Source organism: Lampetra fluviatilis, chromosome 37 (assembly GCF_964198595.1).
Source record: "Lampetra fluviatilis chromosome 37, kcLamFluv1.1, whole genome shotgun sequence".
Classification (NCBI taxonomy): domain Eukaryota; kingdom Metazoa; phylum Chordata; class Hyperoartia; order Petromyzontiformes; family Petromyzontidae; genus Lampetra; species Lampetra fluviatilis.
Window position 1 is genome coordinate 3,770,364 of NC_136311.1, and position 18,859 is coordinate 3,789,222.

Sequence of the window (18,859 nt, forward strand, 5' to 3'; positions counted from 1 at the left end):
AAGGGAAGTGGCCAAGATGACCAATACTTTAGTTTTGAAAGCGTTGTGCTATGAAGGGCAATGGCCCAAAAATTGCCGATTGTAACCTTTTAAGGTAATGTTATTGACAAATGTAGTTTGTTGTTTCTGGATAGATTGCTATCTTTTTTTATTTTGCTAGGTCAGGCCCACTGAGCTCTATAGCTATTTTTCAAATGCAACCAGGTCACAAAATGATAGCTCAATGAAGTGACTTATGTGGAAATGTATAGCAGCCAAATAATCTAAATGCATGTTTCCAAATGTGGAGGGAAAATACGGAGAAAAATCATCACGACCATAGGGAGAGCATGCAAACTCCAAATACACAGTGTCAAAAGTTGGGATCGAACTCCCGACATCCAAGTTGGGATCGAACTCCCGACATCTTGCCTCAGCCCCATAACCAATGACTGTACAAAACCCCCCACAATTTAAGTGTTTCACTTATATTCAAGCTCTGTGAAGTAAAACAAACTTTTTTTTATTATCATTCGACAACCAGTTCTTACAGGACATGTGAGAAAGTGCAGCATCTTGTGTAGTGAAGAAGCAATTGTTGAGACCCCAGAAATAGTTGTGATGTCAACTTCCAAATTCCATTACATATGCTTCACCACTTTCGACGAAAACATTTTGCAAGTGGAAATGTGTCTCTTCACATGAAGTACGATGACACTGTTACCAAGTGCGAAGGGGAGAAAAAACAACACAAAACCCGGTGCTTGGGAGAAAAGTCATTGCCATAAACGGGGTAAAGCTTGTGAAATTCGATAACTGTAACGATTGAGTTCAGAATTCAATACGAGTACGGACTCTGGTTTCAGGGTTTGTTGAACCAGATATTACTGTATTATACAAGTGAACCTTATGGCGGTACCCCGGGGTACCATAGTATCCCGGCTCTCGCATAATGTCCGTGATGCAGTCATTTTTAGTCTGTTGATGATCGGCGATGCGGCAATCGACTCATCTCGACGAGCTGTACACGATGCACCACCACGGTGAGTACGAGCGTTCAGGGTTTCAGCACAATTGTTCTCGCTGCGTTTCGACATCGCGGGGTAGCACCGATTTTGGATTGGTTGGTACCCCAGTCGCGAAGTTAAGTACATACACCCCTGGAAAAAAATAGTGTCCGAGAAATAAAACATTTAATTGCCTCGGCCATTTTGTATTATTTGGTACCCCGGGGTACCGCCATAAGGATCATGTATAAAATACAGTGACAGGCTTGTCAATGTTTATTTATTTAAAGTACAAGAGGTCATAAAACCGTTACATAATTGCATACTTGAGACTTTGAACTCGTCTAGGAAAACAACAGACTTATGTTGGGAGTAAACCACTCATAGCTGTAACATACATTTTATTCAGTGCCATTTTGGTCACTGTTACAACAATCACATCAGACATTCCCAGATGGCTCAATCAGGAGCTGCCATTCTCAACAGCATCTGACGCAAGAACACAGAGTGATAAATGTGAAAGTGTTCGTTAGCCTTGTACACAGTAGGGGAAAGTGCTGGTAGAAAGCAGCTATTTGAGGTCCAAACACAACCCAAAAGGTTCGATGGTAAAATAAAAAAAAAATCGATTTATACATATATACTTTATAAGGCTCCCATGTGTTCGTTTTTCATGCTCCGAATCTTCCAAATACTATGCAGAACATTTTCACGGAAGGGGTGGGGGCAGGCACGTGCCGTGGTTGTGCTTATGGTTGTGGTTAGAATGCAGTTATGGCTGCGATTATGATGTTATTATGGTTGCAGTTGTGGTTAAAATGCCCTTATGGTTGTGATTTCGTCCCAATTTTTGTTGTCATGGTTGTGGTTATAGTGTGGTAATAATTGTAATGTAGTTATGGTTGTGGTTATATGGTGGTTGTGATTGGATTGTGATGGTTGTGGTGAAGCTTGTGGTTATCAGGTTGTTGTGATTATGGTTATAGTAACAATGTGGTTGCAATTATATGTTGACTTGTGGTTGAGCTTAAATTGTAGTTTTGCTTATATTTTGTTTATGGTATGTGGTTGTGATGAATGTGGTTACATTTAAAAACATTGCATTGACAAACAGTAACGAAAGAGGCTGATTAGGACTGGTAAACATTCGTTCTCCAACACAACACTGGTACACTCGTGGGATCGATGGCAAAACTTCAGAATTATAATCCAGCCTTGCCTTGGCTGGGCACACAATTCAGCAGCGACAGTTTGAAGTCTACGTAATGGCGTATATTACCAATTATTTGCCATCACATGACCCGCACATCGATGAGGTCGCCATCCTCCAGGTCGAGCTCGTGGGGCGTGCTGGTGCCATCAAGGTCCTCTCCGTCAAGCAGAAACATCAAACGTTGCTTGCCCGACCCCACCGACGCTGTGTACTTCTCCATCAACACGCTCAGGGGCTCCGTCTGGATTTAAGGGGTAGGGATGTCACCACCAAGGAATTTATCTTCAGCTTTTATACAAGGGGAGAAAATAATGCATACTCGCACATTATGTACTGCTTCCCAACTTAATCTGGTGTTTAATTACCAAAAATGAAGTTAGATATAAGCCGCACAAGATGGATTTGTCAAGCATCATCCGCAGTGTGATGTCAAGAAATGTTGCACGAAATTACGTCATCGCCTTGGTCACCAAGGATAATCCTATTTGCACTGGTATTTATAGCCACAATTTTATAAACTACTAGCAGGAAGTACCCGGCGTTGCCCGGGGGAAAAATATATTACAAAACTTGTCTTCTCTTAAAAACATAACATATACAAATACTAAGCTATTGTGAAAGCCCGGCGTTCCGTTTGTCCATTTGCCCGTCAACAAAATTATAAGCGGCTTCTAGAAGTCCCGAATCAAAAATAATTAGAAAGTGGGGGGTAAATAGTTGATCTAAAAGGTTTCCGAAAATTGTCGACCCCCCCCCCCGTAGGCATATATACCTACACACCCTATATACAATAGATTGAGTAGTATATACTGACTCTATAGTAGTATCTGCAGACTCTGTAGTTGTAGCTACTAACTGTAGTGGTATCTACTGACTGGAGTATTATTGACTGACTATACTAGTATCTACCGACTCTACGGTAGTATCTACCGACTATAGTAGTAACTACTAACTCTGCAGGAGTATCTGCTGACTATAGCAGTATCTACTGACCGTAGTAGTATCTGGTATCTGACTGTATAGTATCTACTGACTGTAGCAGTATCTACTGACTATAATAGTATCTGCCGACTCTATAGGAGTATCAATCAACTCCATAGTATTAAATACTGACTCTATAGTAGTATCTGCAGACTCTATAGCTGCCACCGCATTCACTTGCAATTGCTGTGGCAAGGATTGGCCTTCTAAATAATTCTAGGCGCTGGAAAACCTACAGCTGACCTCATAAGGCGCAAAATAATTGTTTCTCGAGACACAGGCCTATTGATTGATTGATCGTAGTAGTATCTGCTGACTATAGTAGTGTGGCGGTCAAGATAGACACACGCCCCACAACCTAGGGGAGGGGTAGGTACCGGTCTGAACCGGTCCGAACCGGTCGGGCAAGAGGCGGTTGGAACCGCTCTGAGGGGAGGGGGCTGGCGAGAGCTGGGGGCCCCCAGAACCCCCGCCCCTCAGAGAGAGGGAGTATATAAGACGGCTCCCGGAGAGCGGGAGTTAGTTCATCTCAAGCTGAAGCAAGAAGCCGCTCGAAGACCCTGGACCCCAAGCCACCGATGTCCTCTGACAGGGCCGGGCTGAGCGGGGTGCCAGTGTGGGTTAGCCTCCCCTAGGCTAAAGAGCCGTAGGGCTTGAGTAGACAGTGTGGTTAGAATAGCCCGGAGGCTGTACCTCCCTAGGTTGTGGTAAAGGGGCCATTCCCCAGTGTGTCAAGATGTCGTAACTGTTAGTGAATAAAAGCGTGTGGCCTCTAAGAAGTCTCCTTCAAGAACATTACAGTAGTATCTGCAGACTCTACAGCAGTATCTTGCTGACTCTATAGTCATATCTACTGACTGCAGCAGTATATAGTGACTATAGTGGTATCTACTGACTGTAGTAGCAACTACTGACTCTACAGTAGTATTTACTGAATCTATTGTAGTATCTATTTACTCTATTGTAGTATCTACTGACGATAGTAGTAACTACTAACTCTATAGTAGTATCTGCTGACTATATAGCAGAATCTGCTGACTCTATAGGAGCATCTGCCGACTGCAGTAGTAGCTCCCGACTCTACAATAGTATGTACCGACTCTATAGTCGTAACTACTGACTCTATAGTAGTATCTAGTGACTGCAGTAGTATCTACTGACTGTACTAGCAACTACTGACTCTACAGTAGTATCTACTGAATCTATTGTAGTATCTATTTACTCTATTGTAGTATCTACTGACGATAGTAGTAACTACTAACTCTATAGTAGTATCTGCTGACTATATAGCAGAATCTGCTGACTCTATAGGAGCATCTGCCGACTGCAGTAGTATCTCCCGACTCTACAATAGTATGTACCGACTCTATAGTCGTAACTAGTGACTCTATAGTAGTATCTAGTGACTCTGCAGTAGTATCTACTGACTGTAGTAGCAACTACTGACTCTACAGTAGTATCTACTGAATCTATTGTAGTATCTATTTACTCTATTGTAGTATCTACTGACGATAGTAGTAACAACTAACTCTATAGTAGTATCTGCTGACTATATAGCAGAATCTTCTGACTCTATAGGAGCATCTGCCGACTGCAGTAGTATCTCCCGACTCTACAATAGTATGTACCGACTCTATAGTCGTAACTACTGACTCTTAGTAGTATCTAGTGACTCTGCAGTAGTATCTACTGACTGTAGTAGTATCTACCGACTATAATAGGATCTATCGATTGGAGAATAGTATCTATCGACTCTATAGCAGTATCTACTAACTTTACAGTAATATATACTCCTGACTATAGTAGTAGCTACTAACTCTATAGTATGTACCAACTATAGTCGTAACTACTGATTCTATAGTAGTATCTCGTAACTCTACAGTAGTTTCTACAGACAGCAGTAGTATCTACCGACTTTATAGCAGTATCTACTAACTTCAGAGTGCCGTGGTGAGGCCTAGTCCCGCGGAGTGTCATCGGCCTTGGCGAGATTGTCCAGCCGGCCAAGGTGGCACCTTGGCCGCCTAGGGCTGGGCTGCTACCTCCCCCCCCCCACCATCCCCCCACCCACTCTACAGTAGTAGCCGCTGGCGTCCCGGAGGCGAGCGACGTGGTCCCGCTCTGACTCCACACACTGACCCTGAGCTCTCTTCCGCCTTCCCTTATATCCCCTGGCCTACGTCACCAATCCCCGCCTACAGCCACGCCCCCTCACGAACCTTCTAGATGGTTACTTCCCCAGAGCCTTCTGAGCTCCGCCCCTAACCTCGGCCCATCCCTCTGATTGGGTGATGGCCCAAGCGGCGGAGCCTATCCACTGATCGGGGCTTGTCGGAGAGCTCTCGTATTACAGTAGTATCTAGCGGCTCTATAGTAGTAACTGCAAACATTGGGGTGGGGGGGGAGAAGAGGATATAACACTTTGAAGAATTTACCTCAGTGTTGTGTTTTTTTTGCGTTTTTAACGTGTATGATAATTTTTCCCTGTCCCCACCGAGTCAGCGTTCTCACGCATGTGCAGATGCGTGCGTTGGCGCTGCCCTCAGCGTATAAAAGGAATACATTGTTAATTTAACTACTTTAAACTTGATGGATGGTAAAAACGAATAGCACTTTTTCGTTCTGGGGCTTATTGTGTGGTATCCGGGTACTTTTTTGATACATAAACCCCACAGTTTGTCAGTTAAAAGCGTCACAAAGGTGTGTACACACACAGACAGGCAGACAAAAATTACTTTTATATAAAAGATTTAGATAAATTTTGCCGGTTTCCTCTCAGGTAAGTCCCGAATAGCAAAACAACCTTATAGTAACATTGCATTCATATTGGATGATCTTTACAATAATTATTGTGACATGTTACAGACAGAGCTAATGCAATGATGCATTCAAGCTAAGTTTGAAATCAATAAAAGCACACTATATTTGTTTTCTAAATATAAACTGTAGTTTAGGGGCTAATTGCTATCTCTTTGTTTTTAGCTTCTTCCATAGGGGGAGACTACTATGTTCCACATTTATATTTCTCTGTATTCCTATCTCTACCACAACCACAAGCCCCACAACAATTTTGATGTCAAATTAAAGATAAAACTGTGCTATAGAAAAGTGATTTTTTTTGCTGAAAAAATGTGCAAGTTTACCTCAAAATTATTTACAAAAGAAATATCCACAGCTGCAAATATGTAGTTGCGCCCATGAATAAATAAAGAGCACACACGCACCAACATCCGGTTGTGCGTGTCTGCATCTGGATAATAAAGTTGCGCTCAGTGCTTTTAAGGGTCCCCTTAATAGCTCACGTGCACTCAGTTTCATAGCATGCTGCAGACTTCCATTAACAAGCAAACACCAAGTACAGTATTACTTATCTCCCCATGTCCACCACGGTAGACATCCTCTGCATTTAACTATTATTATTAAAGTAAATTGGTATTGACATTATCATGTGTAGTTTACATATCTTCAGTATTCATAATGAGCCTGTCAAATTTGAGCAATGCATCCTAAGCGTTGACTGGGAGAAATGTCCCAAGTAGTCCTAAGTAGCTGTCCTAAGCAGCTGTCATTTAAAATTGTATCCCAACTGTGCTATCAGCATCGTGCTATGAGACATATAAATGTAAAGTTTAGACAACTTGAGTGCACAATAAAATTGTGGTGTAAATTATACAGAATTTGCTTAATAAACTTAATAAAACATGCTGGAGGAACACAATAACATATTATTTTTTGATAAACTTCATGGAATGTTTAAAAAAAATCAGACTATGCAATGATAAACATTTAACTTTGAGACAAAAGTCAATTTAGTGCTAGTTTGTGTCGAACAAAAGACTCCATACCTTGCCGATGGTTATAATCTGGGTTGAGTTTTTCTCTGTGCTCTGCACTTTCAGAGCGATGGCATTAGCAGGCTTATGTGTGGGTCCTTCTCGAGCCGGGGCTGATTTTGTGATGATGCATTCTGTAATAAAGGTGGAAACATCATACATTATTCAGTGTACAAAATAAGGCCTCAGTGGGTCAAGATCAAATGGGCTTCAATGTTCTCTGCTGTGGCTCATGCGAATTCATGTATAATGTTACCAAGTTTCAAGTGTCACTCGTATGTAAAGAAGAAACCCGAAGACACGGTGATTCAAAAATATTCATAATTTAGTGAAAACCACAGTCCGCTAATGTGTGGCGAGTGGCAAGCCACAGATGCATGCAGTACGTGCCAGTGTGACTCACCGATAATGTCGGTGATGGACAGCTGGACTGACAAGGGCGTGTCAGTGGGAGAGATCTCCTTTTCATGTAGGAAGAGGCTCACCCTCGCAGGTTCCACCTCCAAGGTGATAGCAATGTGGCTTATGACGGAATGGAAGCACTCGTCCTGAGGCCACAGCAATGCACCACAAAACAGGATAATTAATCAAAGCTGCTTGATCGAGTCATGCCTGGCAGATAAGTTACAAGTAAACATATAAATCTTGACTTAAAGCTTTCGTGACTGCAGGAATTGATATTCTTTGGGTCTTTCGGTAAAGTCAAGTAGATGGTTGAAAGAAAATAACAAAAAACTACGACGTTTCAATCACAACCCAAGCGATCGTCAGTGAGTCATCCCTCTTTCCTCCTGATGACTATCGCTTGTGTTGTGATCTAAACGTCGTAGTTTTTTGTTATTTTCTTTGAACCATCTACGTGACTTTACCGAAAGACCCAAAGAATAAGTAAACATATATTTAGATGTACAAGGGAATCGTTTGCTTCTGTGAAATGAAAAATACAAAGTAGGTACCCCGCTCCATCTTATCGTCTCTACCATTAACTCACCCACCTACAAACTGGACCGATTTATTTCTGAGACTCTGCTTCCTTCCAAGGGGAAGTCCACCTCAGCTGTACTTAACTCAGCTCACTTGGTTTCTCTAATCAAGGACATCTCACTGTCTCCAGATGATTTGCTTGTCAGTTTCAATGTAGTCTCTCTGTTCACCAATGTACCTGTACCTGACACCATTGCAATCATTGAAGACTTGGTCCAAAAAGGACTGAATCCTGATGTACCAACTTTGGTAAGGCACTGCCTTGCCAACACATACTTCACCTGGAATGGTACATTCTACAAAAAAATGAGGGTACCCCAATAGGTTCTCCCTTATCGCCAGTGGTAGCAAATGTTTTCATGGAGAAATTTGAGACAGATGCCATCCAGACATCCACCCTACGTCCTTCCTTGTGGAAGAGATGCGTGGATGACACATTCGTCATTTGGCCACATGGCCTGCCAGCACTGAATCAATTTCTCAACCACATCAATTCTATACACCAGTCTATCAAATTCACCATAGAAGTGGAAAAAGATGGCAAGCTACCATTCCTGGATGTTTTGATCGAGAAGAGACCTGATGGCTCATTGGGACATTCCGTCTACAGGAAAGCCACCCACATGGATTCCTATCTAAAGCCTGACTCCCACCACCATCCAGCCCAGAAGAATTCCCTCATCAAAAAACTACACTATAGAGCCCGTTGCATTTCCAACCAGCACCACCTAGCCAGTGAGTTGGAGCACCTACACCAAGCCCTCAGGATGAACGGATATTCGGACCGTACAATCTGCAAAGCTGTCTCCCCAACCATGTGGAGACAACCTTCGGAGGATCCAACCAAAACCATCACTTTACAATCTTAATTTTAGAACTTTCGTGACTGCAGGAATTATTATTTGGTTCTTTCGGTTACATAGCAGGGGTTACCAAAAATATTTCCAAATCTTAAACAAACACAAGATCCAAGTTCGTTTCAACACAGTACACAAAATCCGTGATTTAATCCCATCTATAAAGGATGTGATTCCTGACATGCAATACCCTGGTGTCTACAAACTGAGTTGTGGTTGCGGCAGCAGTAACATTGGGGAAACGAAACGACATGTCTCGGACCGCGTTTGTGAACACAAGGCAGATCTGAAACACGGTAGGACCAATACCTCTGCCGTTGCTGATCATTGTTTTAACGCTGTGGGCTCACACGAAATTGATTTTTCCAAGACAGAGGTACTCTGCAAACCTACCGGCTACCTTCAGAGATTTGTTCATGAAGCCATCCAGATATATACACACAGACACAACTTCAACCGAGAGGAAGGACGCTATTAACCAGGTAAAGTCTTAACTGACTGTGATGTTTCCATCCTACCTGGCTATGTCAGCTGTTATTTCCGACTCTCTGTCTCTCTCTCTATGCCTCTCTCTTAGATCTCTCATGCTCACATGTCCTTTGCATTGCACTCTCATTCCTTTGGATTGCACTCTCATGCTCACATGCCCTTTGGATTGCACCCATTGGGTTGCACTCATGCCTTTGGATTGCACCACTCTCAGATTTTAGATTAACATGCTAATCTCTCACATTAACATAGCCACTTCCGTGCCCTCGTCGAGGAGGCCGCTCTCCGATCTTAGTTACATGCTAATTTCTCACATTAACATCACTAGCCCTGCCCACTTCTTTACGACCCTTGGGCTACACCCATTTCAAAACTTTTAAACAGTCTGCCTCAGTACCAGATCATGCTTTCCCACCTGATGACGGACGCTTGTGTTGCGCCCGAAACGTCGTGATTTATTTTATTTTATACCGTGACTTTACCGAAAGAACCAAAGAGTAGAGAAATACAAACTCAAATCAATTTAGTAAAAACTTGTAAATAAAGAGCGTTCATTAGGAAAACAATATTTCTGTATAGGTTTCACAGTTGCACTGTATAGGCATAATATCCAATGTTTTACTCCCCAGCATATGAGGTACAACCCAGAAACATCAGACAAAAACACATAACTGGAATCACAGTTAAAATAAAGACACTCCGAGACATACTTCACTCCTGGTAAGGCAAAGCATTAATTTACCATTTTGGAAACGTGAGGTGGATCAGAGGTCAATACATACATGTAAAAGCTTGATCCGGTGAACTTTGCTTTGGCAGCGGACCTTAGCAGTGACCTCCTCCTTAGGAGCGTCAGGTGGAGGAACCAGTGAGAATGAGTCATCCAGGCCACTTGTGTCCACCTCACTCCGGCAAGCACTCAGCAAACGATCCACTTCCCTGTGGTAGCAGAATCGCAGTGGCCTCAAGTGACAATGCAGCAGGGTGTTCACGTTTCCTGCATCCACACGCCATTATTACCAGAAATATAATCTGCATAGTAATGCAGACCGAAACCTGAAGGGCACAAATATGCGAGTGCATTGACAGATCAGTATGACCACGCAAAGAGGAATGCTCACAACATTTTGGAGTCAAGGCTTCCCCTGGGTCTCTGTTGGCCGCGAGTCCGAGGTGCTGGTGGAGATGGTGGGGCTGGGGAATTATTCTTCCATGAGTCTCTACCAACAAGGAGACACAAATAATAGAAAACAAAAGAAAAGCGTTAATTTACAAATTAGAGCGACACAAATGTGAGGTAAAAAGGGTTTAAAAAATTGTCTTCAAGTAAATTCTCTCTATTCCATTGTTCACTGTCTTGTTAGTGCTCCAGCTTGACATGTATGCCTGAAAATGTTGGCACTGATGGCTTCTCCAGCACCACAAATAGTTGACAGAAATGTAAAAAAAATGGTTAAGTTTTAACATTAAAGTTGGACACATTCTCCTATACTCACTCTTCTTGACTGAGGTCCTCATCCGAATCAGAAATACAGATGAAATTAGTCTTTGACTTGGGTACACACTTCATTTTCTTCACTGGTGGGCATGACTCGGTGTCAATTATTTCCAAATCCAGATAATCTTTTTGCTTCTCGTCAATGTCTCCAAAGCAGGGGTGGCCAACCTGTTAACATTCGAAGAGTCAAAAAGTACTTATGAGTTCTGGAAAGAGCCAAGTGTATATATAAGTATATATATAGACAGTTTTCAGCACAGCACAGGAGACATTCATTTATTCTTTGCTACCGTGATAGTATGCTCTCCGTTATGCCCTTTCGATAGAGCCGCATGTGTTGGATTAAAGAGCCGTATGCAGCTCGGGAGACTCCAGTTGGCCACCGCTGATCCAAAGAGATGAAGGTCACATTTTACCTTCGTTGAGAAAACAAAGGTGCGTCACAGATTAACATCCTCTTTGGACAAACGCACACCGGACAGCGCAGCAGAGGAAGAGATCACTTAAACCCAATGCTTTGCTTAACATTGACTGATGTTCAACGATGCACTACTTCTTTCGTGTCAGTGGCCCATGTAGAAATCTTCCTTGGCTACTGCATTTTTTGTCAGTCTGATGGATTTATAATACAATAACTTGTATTAAGAAGTAAAGGTCACGGTGGACTGCGCAGATTGCATACTCTTTGTTCGAAAGAGAACTCCCTGAAATATTATTCTGTTGTGTATGTTTTTGTAAGAACTTCAGGCAGTGTTAATTCCTAAGGGAATGAGATGACCTTAGTCTGTACATTTCCTTGGTTTTACATGGTGTACAGTGCACCTGGTACATGGCATATATTATACTGGTAGGAACGAAGTGGACCAGACACCAATAGATTATATCGTCCGTCCGTTTGTCCGTCCGTCCGTGTATCAACATCGCCCCCTACTGCAAACACTTGGCATGACCCTACAAAAACCTTTAGACTCAGTGACGCTATCCTGGTAGCAACATCGCCTCCTACTGCAAACACTTGGCATGACCCTACAAAAACCTTTAGACTCAGTGACGCTATCCTGGCTAAACAAGTGTAACATTCCCTTATAATTCCCTCAGATAGCTTTTAATTAAAACATTTAAATTAATGAGGCTTTCCTGGCTAAACAAGTGTAACATTCCCTTATAATTCCCTGAGATAGCTTTAAATTAAAACTTTGAAATTAAATAAAAAACTCACAGCGCCCTAATAATTCCCTGAGATAGCTTTTAATTAAAACTTTGAAGTTAAATAAAAAAACTCACAGCGCCCTAAAGCCTACAGCTAGGCCTAAAGCCTAGAACTAGGCCTGAAACTCTCCCTTCGTATCGTACCCCCGCGTGTGTGAAAGGGAGTTATGTTTAACAATGTTACATTCCCTCATGTTTTTAAATAGAAACATTTAAATTTAAAGCTTTTACATAAATCATTAAAACATTTAAATTAAAAATTAACTCACAGCGCCCTAAAGCCTACAGCTAGGCCTAAAGCCTAGAACTAGGCCTCAATCTCTCCCTTCGTATCGTCCGATTAGGTGTAGCAACATCGCCCCCCTACTGCAAACACTTGGCAGGACCCTACAAAAACCTTTTGACTCAGTGGGGCTTTCCTGGCTTAACAAGTGTAATAATACATTATGTTTATATTCTTTGGTTATTCGTTCCTACCAGCCCACCCCGCAGGGTCCTGTTTAACAGTATGAGAAGTGGCTGGGTGGCTCAGACAGGTAATATCAGATCAGAGCACTCAACTGCTATTATTGATATCCTCAGTCTGAATCCAGTTTTATTCCACTTGTGATTTCACAGGATTCTCAATAATAGCAGGTCGATGGTTTTAACTTAATTACCAATAAATGCAAAATCAACCCATGATATGCAATTTGGTTTTCACTTCATTTATCACATTCTATTTACGTTTGATTTCAATGTGACAAGCATCTCCATTAGCAGGGCATGTGAGACGCTCGTGTGGACAGAAGGCACTTGGAGGGGCCTCTGTGACTTCCATCTTCTGGAGGGCATTCTCTATAGCAGCGGTCTCCAACCTTTTTGGCACCTAGGACCGGTTTCATGGAAGACAATTTTTTCACGGACCGGGGGGGGGGTCATCATTCAGTCTTTCCCCCTTTTCAAAGAAGCTTTCCAACGACGTTTGTTTTTTTACTCATTTTGGCTAGGATTAGCTTGTGGGCTTAACAAAACTGTGACTGAGACAAGTGCACAGTGCGGGAAAGAAGCGCGGACAGAAGTGGTAAATAAAACAATGGGGGCGGGCCACGCGCGGACTCACCGCTCACTTCCTGCTGTGCGGCCCGGTTCCTAACAGGCCGCGGACCGGTACCAGTCCGCGGCCCGGGAGTTGGGGACCCCTGCTCTATAGCATGGGGTGGGCGATTTAATTCTCTGTGAGAACGCAAATGTTCATCTTCTTGGTTCTTTCGGTAAAGTCACGTAGAAGGGAAATAATAAAATAATAAAAATACAACATCATAAAATAAAATTCTCACGATGTTTCGGCCACAACACAAGCAGCAGAGGACGGCTGCTTGTGTTGTGGCCGAAACGTCGTGAAAATTGTATTTTATTATGTAAAATCTTTATTATTTTATTATTTCCCTTCTACGTGACTTTACCGAAAGAACCAAGAAGATGAATCCCTGCAGTCACGAAAGCTTTAAATCGAAACACAAATGTTCTTGTCGCCTGACATGCAACTGGAAGCATGACGGGAACCTAATCAGGATGGCGAAAAGGCGCAGTAAAGAAGTAGATGTGATCCATAATATGGTTTCAACTTAGTTGTAATTACTTACTTGTACAGCACACCGGTGTGTTAAGAGAGCCAAGCCACAACATTTAAAATCTGAGTACTGGCAAAATGTCGTATAGTAAAGCCTTGGATTGCGAGTAACTTGGTCTGCGAGTATTTTGCAACATGAGCAATTTTTTAAAATAAATATTAATTTGATAAACGACCGAGGTCTTGCAATACGAGTAGTACGTATACGCTTTGTCTGCCAAGCGTCACGTGATCACAACTGATATACGAGTGCTTTGATATATGAGTGCTTTGGATTACAAACACGTTTCCGGAACGAATTATGCTCGCAATCCAAGGTTTTACTGTACTCAGATTTTAAATATTGTGGCTTGGCTCTCCAACACATCAATGTGCTGTACTAGTAACGAATTGGCATGTTCTGTTTACGTGACAAACCTTACTAATTTGCTGTGTACGGGTGGTGGCGGGTTTGACGACACATTTATATATTTACGCCATATAACCCAACAACAAAAAACCTGTATTATGGATGATATTGGTCGCGAAAGCCTACGCGTTAAAAGCAAGCAGATGTGATTTTGCGTGGCACTCGTGGGTGAACGCTCACCGATGGCCCCTGACCAGCACCCACCACGGGCCGCCGCTGGCTTCTCAGCATCCGCCCAGGTGGCCGTGGGGGGCTCAGGCTACCTGCCTCCTCGTCCTTTTGGGGGGGGGGGTTAGAGAACACACGGAGGGGTAGGGATCAGTCCACAAACTCGGTCTCTCCGCCATGCAACACGCATGGGCTCTCATTCCTGCGAAGCGATACTCCGATAGATTTGTGGGAATTATTCACCCACTTTGGGGGGGTGCTTCAAGGTGAGCGGGACATTGGCAAGTAGAGACTTTGTGGAGCTATTTCTCCAAGAGTTCTGGTTTCTGCCCGCATGAAGCCTAAATACTCGTTTAGAATTTAAAGTGGCCATATCAGAATCAGAAAGGGTTTTATTCGCCATGAAAGTTCGCACAGACAAGGAATTTACTTTGGCAGGAAGGTGCATACATTCCACATATAGGAATCTTAAATCTTAAATAAGTGGTATACAAGTCTAACTATACTAAAGGTACAAAGTCTAACTAATATTAAGGAGCTAAAGTATGTAAACATTTAATAAAATAAAATCTAAAATATACAATAGCTATAATATACAATATAAAATTATAAAAATGCTTCGTACTCTACTGACACGACTAATTTCACAACAATGATGGTTCATGTTTGTCTTTTTTTCTCTTGGAAAGTATCACCAAGTCTCAATACGTTCACGAGACGCCTGCATTGATTCGAATATATGATCCTTATGGCGGTACCCCGGGGTTTCCAGGGTAATCACGGGGGTTCCATAGTAACCCCGGGGTTTCCAGGGTAACCCCCGGGGTTCCATAGACGAGCTGTACACGATGCACAATAAAAATTATAATTTTTCGATAACGGATTTTTTTTATATTTTTTTATTTAAAGCTTTCGTGACTGCGGGGATTCCTATTCTTGGTTCTTTCAGTAAAGTCACGTAGAAGGGAAATAATAAAAATATAAAACAATAAAAAATTATCACATCACGGAGTAGCACTGATTTCGGATTGATTGGTTAAGTACACACCACTGGAAAAAATTGTGTCCCAGAAATAAAATATATTTAATTGCCTCGCGAACGTATTGAGGCTTGGTGATACTTTCCGAGGAAAAAAAAGACATTAACCATCATTGTTGTGAAATTAGTCGCGTCAGTACAGTATGAGGCTTCATAACATTTAGTTATTTGGAGCAGAAAGTTGCCCCCACGTGGAATTTTCACTACTGGCTGGATGCCCACAGCCTAATAGACAATAAAATCATTTGTAAGAAACAATGTATTAGACCATCCAATTACGCAAAATATGATTTCAGTACGACACTTAGACGAAAACGTCAATTTATCACATTCTATTTCCGTTTGATTTCAATGTGACAAGCATCTCCATTAGCAGGGCATGTGAGACGCTCGTGTGGACAGAAGGCACTTGGAGGGGCCTCTGTGACTTCCATCTTCTGGAGGGCATTCTCTATAGCAGCGGTCTCCAACCTTTTTGGCACCTAGGACCGGTTTCATGGAAGACAATTTTTTCACGGACCGGGGGGGGGGTCATCATTCAGTCTTTCCCCCTTTTCAAAGAAGCTTTCCAACGACGTTTGTTTTTTTACTCATTTTGGCTAGGATTAGCTTGTGGGCTTAACAAAACTGTGACTGAGACAAGTGCACAGTGCGGGAAAGAAGCGCGGACAGAAGTGGTAAATAAAACAATGGGGGCGGGCCACGCGCGGACTCACCGCTCACTTCCTGCTGTGCGGCCCGGTTCCTAACAGGCCGCGGACCGGTACCAGTCCGCGGCCCGGGAGTTGGGGACCCCTGCTCTATAGCATGGGGTGGGCGATTTAATTCTCTGTGAGAACGCAAATGTTCATCTTCTTGGTTCTTTCGGTAAAGTCACGTAGAAGGGAAATAATAAAATAATAAAAATACAACATCATAAAATAAAATTCTCACGATGTTTCGGCCACAACACAAGCAGCAGAGGACGGCTGCTTGTGTTGTGGCCGAAACGTCGTGAAAATTGTATTTTATTATGTAAAATCTTTATTATTTTATTATTTCCCTTCTACGTGACTTTACCGAAAGAACCAAGAAGATGAATCCCTGCAGTCACGAAAGCTTTAAATCGAAACACAAATGTTCTTGTCGCCTGACATGCAACTGGAAGCATGACGGGAACCTAATCAGGATGGCGAAAAGGCGCAGTAAAGAAGTAGATGTGATCCATAATATGGTTTCAACTTAGTTGTAATTACTTACTTGTACAGCACACCGGTGTGTTAAGAGAGCCAAGCCACAACATTTAAAATCTGAGTACTGGCAAAATGTCGTATAGTAAAGCCTTGGATTGCGAGTAACTTGGTCTGCGAGTATTTTGCAACATGAGCAATTTTTTAAAATAAATATTAATTTGATAAACGACCGAGGTCTTGCAATACGAGTAGTACGTATACGCTTTGTCTGCCAAGCGTCACGTGATCACAACTGATATACGAGTGCTTTGATATATGAGTGCTTTGGATTACAAACACGTTTCCGGAACGAATTATGCTCGCAATCCAAGGTTTTACTGTACTCAGATTTTAAATATTGTGGCTTGGCTCTCCAACACATCAATGTGCTGTACTAGTAACGAATTGGCATGTTCTGTTTACGTGACAAACCTTACTAATTTGCTGTGTACGGGTGGTGGCGGGTTTGACGACACATTTATATATTTACGCCATATAACCCAACAACAAAAAACCTGTATTATGGATATTGGTCGCGAAAGCCTACGCGTTAAAAGCAAGCAGATGTGATTTTGCGTGGCACTCGTGGGTGAACGCTCACCGATGGCCCCTGACCAGCACCCACCACGGGCCGCCGCTGGCTTCTCAGCATCCGCCCAGGTGGCCGTGGGGGGCTCAGGCTACCTGCCTCCTCGTCCTTTTGGGGGGGGGGGTTAGAGAACACACGGAGGGGTAGGGATCAGTCCACAAACTCGGTCTCTCCGCCATGCAACACGCATGGGCTCTCATTCCTGCGAAGCGATACTCCGATAGATTTGTGGGAATTATTCACCCACTTTGGGGGGGTGCTTCAAGGTGAGCGGGACATTGGCAAGTAGAGACTTTGTGGAGCTATTTCTCCAAGAGTTCTGGTTTCTGCCCGCATGAAGCCTAAATACTCGTTTAGAATTTAAAGTGGCCATATCAGAATCAGAAAGGGTTTTATTCGCCATGAAAGTTCGCACAGACAAGGAATTTACTTTGGCAGGAAGGTGCATACATTCAACATATAGGAATCTTAAATCTTAAATAAGTGGTATACAAGTCTAACTATACTAAAGGTACAAAGTCTAACTAATATTAAGGAGCTAAAGTATGTAAACATTTAATAAAATAAAATCTAAAATATACAATAGCTATAATATACAATATAAAATTATAAAAATGCTTCGTACTCTACTGACACGACTAATTTCACAACAATGATGGTTCATGTTTGTCTTTTTTTCTCTTGGAAAGTATCACCAAGTCTCAATACGTTCACGAGACGCCTGCATTGATTCGAATATATGATCCTTATGGCGGTACCCCGGGGTTTCCAGGGTAACCACGGGGGTTCCATAGTAACCCCGGGGTTTCCATAGTAACCCCCGGGGTTCCATAGACGAGCTGTACACGATGCACAATAAAAATTATAATTTTTCGATAACGGATTTTTTTATATTTTTTTATTTAAAGCTTTCGTGACTGCGGGGATTCCTATTCTTGGTTCTTTCAGTAAAGTCACGTAGAAGGGAAATAATAAAAATATAAAACAATAAAAAATTATCACATCACGGAGTAGCACTGATTTCGGATTGATTGGTTAAGTACACACCACTGGAAAAAATTGTGTCCCAGAAATAAAATATATTTAATTGCCTCGCGAACGTATTGAGGCTTGGTGATACTTTCCGAGGAAAAAAAAGACATTAACCATCATTGTTGTGAAATTAGTCGTGTCAGTACAGTATGAGGCTTCATAACATTTAGTTATTTGGAGCAGAAAGTTGCCTCCACGTGGAATTTTCACTACTGGCTGGATGCCCACAGCCTAATAGAAAATAAAATCATTTGTAAGAAACAATGTATTAGACCATCCAATTACGCAAAATATGATTTCAGTACGACACTTAGACGAAAACGTCAATGCCAATTAACGCAAACATGTTTGTGATTGCGCATGTTTGTATACGAACTGAAGTTGCATGTTTTGTTCGCCGTCGTCGCTTCATATTTCGACACCAACGCCAACAGACGTTGATAACCTGATGTAACTATCGCTCGTGTTATAATCAATCTCAATTACAAGGGATGCGAACGCGTTAGTTTAGTCGTGCGCGTTCTCGACGTGTTTTTTCGTCTTCGTTGTAATCTCTATTTTCAAAGACGACGCAGCGAGTGTGCGCTGACAATCCATGAGCAAACTATGACTTGTGTGCGTACTCAAGCCGAATTATGAACGAAAAACAACCGCGCCAAGCTGAACAAATCCGCGGTTCGACCGCGCCGCTCTTGACTTTTGGCGGCAAACTCCCCCATCGACTCACCGGTTCCGCCGCGGCCATCTTT

The 18,859-nt window shown here is 42.5% G+C and overlaps 1 protein-coding gene across 2 annotated transcripts; it reads right to left on the bottom strand.

Moving 5' to 3' along the window:
• Nucleotides 1-1,374: 1,374 nt before the first annotated feature.
• LOC144945258 (NFATC2-interacting protein-like) lies at nt 1,375-14,350 on the bottom strand. Of its 2 annotated transcripts, XM_078873636.1 has the most exons (7): nt 14,252-14,344; nt 10,840-11,009; nt 10,465-10,563; nt 10,126-10,282; nt 7,417-7,561; nt 7,026-7,147; nt 1,375-2,440 (listed from the first exon to the last, which is right to left on the bottom strand). In XM_078873636.1, exons 1-7 carry the CDS (start codon nt 14,300-14,302, stop codon nt 2,279-2,281), a joined length of 906 nt encoding a protein of 301 aa, XP_078729762.1. In that variant the 5' UTR covers nt 14,303-14,344; the 3' UTR covers nt 1,375-2,278. The 2 variants fall into 2 exon arrangements, with proteins under 2 accessions (XP_078729762.1, XP_078729763.1); XM_078873637.1 differs by lacking the exon at nt 10,840-11,009 and having other exon boundaries at nt 14,252-14,350.
• Between the last annotated feature and the right edge of the window lie 4,509 nt (nt 14,351-18,859).

Bases quoted from the DNA above. Each gene is read 5' to 3' on its own strand.
- LOC144945258 (XM_078873636.1), bottom strand. From the start codon at position 14,302: ATGCTGAGAAGCCAGCGGCGGCCCGTGGTGGGTGCTGGTCAGGGGCCA. The intron at 7,148-7,416 runs GTGAGTCACACT...CCTTTATTACAG, and splicing joins GTCCATCACCGACATTATCG to AATGCATCATCACAAAATCA. The intron at 2,441-7,025 runs GTATGGAGTCTT...CCTTAAATCCAG, and splicing joins AGATTATAACCATCGGCAAG to ACGGAGCCCCTGAGCGTGTT.